The 5781-nt window shown below is 34.5% G+C and overlaps 2 protein-coding genes across 3 annotated transcripts; one reads left to right on the top strand and one right to left on the bottom strand.

Moving 5' to 3' along the window:
- The first annotated feature begins 399 nt into the window (after nucleotides 1-399).
- On the top strand, nucleotides 400-1799 carry LOC111985579 (metallothionein-like protein 4A). Of its 2 annotated transcripts, none has more exons than XM_024017231.2 (2): nucleotides 400-532; nucleotides 1429-1799. In XM_024017231.2, exons 1-2 carry the CDS (start codon nucleotides 451-453, stop codon nucleotides 1641-1643), a joined length of 297 nt encoding a protein of 98 aa, XP_023872999.2. In that variant the 5' UTR covers nucleotides 400-450; the 3' UTR covers nucleotides 1644-1799. The 2 variants fall into 2 exon arrangements, 1 of the variants encoding a protein (XP_023872999.2); XR_002880052.2 differs by having other exon boundaries at nucleotides 419-532; nucleotides 1463-1575.
- A 629-nt stretch (nucleotides 1800-2428) lies between these two features.
- Nucleotides 2429-5273, bottom strand: LOC112025228 (uncharacterized). The gene is made up of 5 exons (XM_024057891.2): nucleotides 5085-5273; nucleotides 4753-4936; nucleotides 3507-3713; nucleotides 2976-3167; nucleotides 2429-2775 (listed from the first exon to the last, which is right to left on the bottom strand). Exons 1-5 carry the CDS (start codon nucleotides 5186-5188, stop codon nucleotides 2641-2643), a joined length of 822 nt encoding a protein of 273 aa, XP_023913659.2. The 5' UTR covers nucleotides 5189-5273; the 3' UTR covers nucleotides 2429-2640.
- Between the last annotated feature and the right edge of the window lie 508 nt (nucleotides 5274-5781).

The following is a 5781-nucleotide window of genomic DNA, read 5'->3' as shown; positions in this document are numbered from 1 at the left end:
CTTTGGCCTTGTGTATTTTAAGATTTTGTTTGCAAAATTAGTGACAGGCTATAAGACCATGTGAAAGTAACCTATCAATCCCAATTTATCACCTTATTACTAAGTTGTGAAACTTTTTTGTATCTTGGTTTAACAAGTAGTTTAATGATGCAAAACATTTTACAATTTTATTCACAAAGTGTTGAGGTGCAATATTGTAAAGTGGTGAAAATTGTGATGCGTTATCTCAGCAAATTTTTGTATCTCTGAAGTTGCTCATAAACCAAAAGTTTCTTGATGACACGTATAATTTTGTAACGTGACTGGAATGCCACATGTAGATCTCTAAGATTTAGATGTCCATTTGGCAGCATTACGAGGCCTAAGAAGAGACACTACTATTATAAGAAAGATATAGTGTGGTTACTTCGCTAATTCGCCTTCAGTCTGAACTTTTTTTGAGGTTCAAAAATGGATACTATAGGACGAGGTTCTGCTGTTTGCAACGAAACCTGTGGCTGCCCTGTTCCCTGTCCCGGAAGTGTGCTTGTAGGTCAGTCAATGTTCACTTCTTGCATTCTACAAACTTTGCCTTTTGTTTGCTGATTTGTGGAAGAAAAAAAATATATTAAAACTATTACTAATTTTACTATAAAAAGTTGCAAAATTTTTCTTTATGTTTTAAAGTTGGTACAAGTATCATTCTAGTGGAAAATGGATTTTAATAAGTGATGATGTTTGAAAACTGTGGTTGGACTTTTCTCATTTCTAATGAAAACATGGTATTATTGCCTCTTCTTCCAAATTGTTAGGCAGTCTAAGACTAAGAGACCAACAAAACTCAAAAAAGTGAGAAATTTTCCAGATTCTTTGCAGGATCAAGGAACAGAGTATCATTCTAGTGGAAAATGGATTTTAAGTGATGATGTTTGAAAACTGAGGTTGGACTTCTCTCATTTCTAATGAAAACATGGTATTATTGCCTCTTCTTCCAAATTGTTAGGCAGTCTATCTAAAGACTAAGAGAGCACCAAAACTCAAAAAAGTGAGAAATTTTCCAGATACTTTGCAGGATCAAGGAACCGAGTAGTAATATTATACTGAACTGTAACTGAAAAAGAAAAAAAAAAAAAAGAATACCTAGATTGTTCTCATTTTTTCAAACCAAAGCTTTAAAACATAAAGAGTGGCAATAAGGTGGTAAAACAACAAATGAAGAGGTTCATGAAGTCCAGGTCATTGATTAAAAAAAAAATTAGAGTAAAAGTTAGGTTAAGTGTTATACTTTAACCAATTGATTTTATTGGCTAATGAATCACATATGAGGAATGGTACCTAAGATTTGTATTTTAAAATAATTTACACAAAGCAGTTATTACATTTGAAGCCACATTACTATTTATCAGCAAACCTTACTGTGGAGTGAAAATTTTGATCCATGTGACATAGAAATGCAATATGTTTGTAATGTGATCATGAACAGGTGCACTACCACAAGCGTGAGCTCAACCACAGCCAAAGATGATCATATGACATGCTCATGCGGCGAGCACTGCAGCTGCAATCCGTGCACATGCCCTAAGAATGTGCAGACCATGGGAACTGGCAGTGCCTTTTGCAAGTGTGGTGATGGTTGCACATGTCCAAATTGCCTTGCCAAATGAGAGATTGAGTTACTATGCACTGGGGTGTACTAGGGTTAAACAGCTAAAAGCCTCATCATTACTGTGATGAGTGGCAAATAATGTAGACCAGGGCTGGGTGTATGGTTTACATTGATATATATAAAAATAAGTCTGAGGCTGTTGATGTACACAAAAACTATTGTTTCTGAATGTTCTCCTTTATTTTTCCCTAGTGTTTTTTAGTAGGCTGCTATTCTAAATTAGACAAGAATCAGGTCTCAACATAGGAAGCAAAGCTGATAATTCAGTACAGTTCTAATGACATCATGTCAAGTAATAAAAGCTGTGTACTTGCAACCTCCCTATCAGTCAGACAGTCACTTGTTTTAAAAACACATAATTAGTCAAGGAAATTGCCAAAGTTGTTAGCTTTATAAACTGAGATAATCATGAATGCGATTGATATCACTTTAACAACATAATAAATAAAATTTGAAATTACTTTTTGCTTCGTGACACATCAGTTTATAAATCTTATATGTAGTAGTCATAACTGTAGCATCACTCATAAGTCACACTCACCAATTATAAACCAACCTGAAGCTCATTAGCGGGAAAGTGCAGCTTAAAGCTGAGTGATCTTGTCTTTTAAGAAGGGGGAGGCAAAAATGCCCTCAATGAAAGCAGCTCTATGCAATTTTACCACTCTCTTTTCGAACAAGGTTTCTTGAAAGAGCTCAATTTAAAGACACTAAACAATTGAATCGCATTAAGCACTCGAAAGAAAATCATAAATAGTACCAACCAAATCAAACATGGTGAACTAATCAATTAAGTCCAGTTTTATTGAATGATTATTCAACAAGTGTAGGAGAGGATTTGTATATGCCTCACATCTTGTAAGGTTGAGTTATATCTATTTTCCTCTTAACAACTAAAAGAAAGAACAGGGATGTCAAAACTCACATGTTATCTAGCTTGACTCTACTCAGACAAGATTGACCATAGAGATTGTTGGGCCACCATATTCTATCAATCACTTTGTCTCTTCTATCTGGAAAGTTACAGTCTGTTCTTTCCACAGATCATTCTCCAGATGTCTCTCATAAAAGAATACTTCCCCAGTTGCTTTAGCAAGCAATGCAGAAGTGCTTCTAGTGCCATAACGTCCCTATGCAAAAGAGAAAAACATGAGAAACTTTGTTAAAAATATTACAAATTTTACTACATAAACCTTACAAATTGATGTATCAAGAAGTAATTCAAACATTCCAATCACATTCATTGTTACGTCAATTTGTAAAATTGTAGTAAATTTGTGATATAAGTTTCACATTTTCTGCATCATAATGGAACAGAAACTAGATTTACCAATGGAGTATTTGTGTCAACAAATATGGAACTTAAGTTGTACTCCCTTTCTGGAGGAAAAATGTGAGGCAGCAAGCTTTCATCGTCTTTCTCTGTGTTTTTCATTAGTTTTTCAACCATCTCTTTCACGGGTAGTTCTTCTTCACCATATGTATCCAATAGCTCTTTGAAATTATTGCCCAGTCTTTGAGCCTGAAATAGAAAAATGATTCAGACTAATTTGTTGAGAGAGTAAATTATGCAGAAACTTACCACAAATCAGGATATTAAGTATAAAAAGGCTAGCTGTTATGGTATAGAAAAATCAAATCAATTAAAGTAACTATACTCAAGATGGGATTTGTTTTGACCTATTAATTTATCTACTTTAAAGGAAATGAAGTAGCAATTAGATCATACAATATGCAGGTTTTGAGTATGCAGATTTGAAATTTCTCTTTTTGTGTTCATGAATAAGAAAATATGACTTTTTAATATGGTCAGAATTGCAATTATATAATGTAGACGAAGAAGTATAACATACCTTCTTACCTTAGGCCATGGAGAGTCTAGGCTTGCATTTGTTAACACATGAATCCCAGTTGAAACCTCGGTGACAAACTTGTTATCTTCTTTTGCTCTATTGGTTACGTATACCATGGTTTTGGAACGAAGATCAGTTAGTATCAGGTTAAACCCATTATACTGATCCACCTCCTTTGCGACTTCTTCTGCAAAATCCATGGGTTTCTTCTTGCTCTACAGCCATGACAAAACAATCATTCAAGGTCTTAAAAAGAGTTACCTTTTTAAAAAAAAAAAAATCAATCTCATTAAAGTTGGCTAGCTATTGAATTATGAGTTTAAAAGCTTAAAGGTAAAGCATCCAAAGTGCACAGAACTAGGATCAGTGAGTGATGCTATGGATACTCTAAATTTTACTAGATAAGTGTGAACTTTTTTACACACAACAAAACAACTAATTCGGAACTTTATTTATTATGTTATTGAGACACCAATCAGATTCCCTGGCATGTCAGTTTGTGTACTTGGCAGTAATTTTAGAAATTTCCAAAATCATTCGGCGTCTCACATCAGTCGCGATCTATTTGCAAGTCTTAAATAGTAAATAAAGAGAGAATATGATAGAAGGCATGGCCCGCTTCAGTTCTTGATACAAGATCAGCTTTCTTTCATAACAATTCATACATGGACAAAACATAGCTACATTCTTTATGAGCTGAACAGATATTCCCAGTTAAACTGAATTATGTTGCCACATTGGGCAATTACCACATGGTCAAATTTAATTATCCACGAGAAGATAATACATTCACACTCATTGGTCAATGCAAACACATTAAGGAACCCATGGTATAGCATCTAAGGTACAACATTTAATAAATTGTACCTAAGTATTGTCCTTTATACACTGCCCTTTTAAACCATTCAAATTAAAAGGAAAACAAACAAAACAGAGAGAGTGAGAGATAGCAAAGAATTTTATCAAAAGCTATTAAAGATAATGTTTATATTGGGTTTATGTGTTAACTATGTGTAATGGCCCAAGAGGCCTAACTGTATTACTCAGCTCATGTACACCTAAACCATATTGGGGTCATTGACAATGACTCATTGTAATAGACACGCATAATAATAGTAACAAAATAGCCGTCAAGGGCTTTATCCCATCAAGCCGATCCATGTAATCCTAACTTTCTCCATCTTTCTCGTTCTCTCATTACTTCCACTCTCTACTTTTTTCTCTTTAGATTTAACAAAAGCAAAATGAGATTACCTGCAAGAACCGGGATGGGAGATCCCCTCTACTCTTGGCATCAGGAAGACACTTAACTTCCCTAACATTTGTGAGAAAAGCAACCCTTCCATCCCTGCTACAAGCCAACCATGTCCCACCTGCAAGCTCATCTCTCCCTCCCAATATTTCACCACCATCCCACCATTCCAATTGCCTTGTAGGCCTTCAAAATCAAAACCAAAACCAAAACAAACCCAACAAAAAAATAGTACCTTGTCAATCTCAGAAACCATATCAGACAGCCAAAACTAATCAAAAAGAAAAAAAAGAAAAAAAAAAAAAGGAAGACCCAGATAGAGATTTGGGCTCACCTGCTGTGATATTCATCCCTGTTAAGCAAAAGAATGAGTGGGTATAGAGGGTGAGCTCGCCATAGAAACACTGCAACACACATGTTCAATTTCTTTGTAGGCATAAAACCATCATGTTTGATTCTTTGGTTTTTAGTACTTTATTACAAACTACTTGATCTTCCTCTTTGTTCTGTCTGCTTTCTCCTGCTCTGCAGAGGTTGATTCCTCTACGGCACTGTCTGTTCTGTTCTCCAACCAGATCTTGCCACGTGGCTTCTTGGGCCCCACTAAAATATTTGTTAATGAGTAATGACATGACACACGCAATGGATCAGTGGTGTTGGCCGAACTTTTTTTTTTTTTTTTTTTTTTTTTTTTTTTTTTTTTTTTTCGGTTTTAATAGATATTTTCCTTTGACATTGATTGGAACTATGTATTATGGTCCGTTTGATTCTCGTAAAATATTTTTTGAAAATAATATTTTTCAAAAATCTATTTTTTAAAAAGAAAAATATTTTTAAGTGTTTGGTTGTATTATGAAAATTGTTATGAAAAATAATTTCATGTGTTTGGTTCTGTTAGAAAATGCTATTTTCCGGCAACAACAACACAACAACAACAACAAAAAATTGATTCCGGCCACCACAACAACACAACAACAACAACAACAACAACAAAAAAATTGATTCCGGCCACACAACACAACAAGCAACAA

Source organism: Quercus suber, unplaced genomic scaffold (genome assembly GCF_002906115.3).
Source record: "Quercus suber isolate HL8 unplaced genomic scaffold, Cork oak 2.0 scaffold_91, whole genome shotgun sequence".
NCBI classification, from domain to species: domain Eukaryota; kingdom Viridiplantae; phylum Streptophyta; class Magnoliopsida; order Fagales; family Fagaceae; genus Quercus; species Quercus suber.
This window is presented reverse-complemented; position numbering and strand designations above follow the sequence as displayed.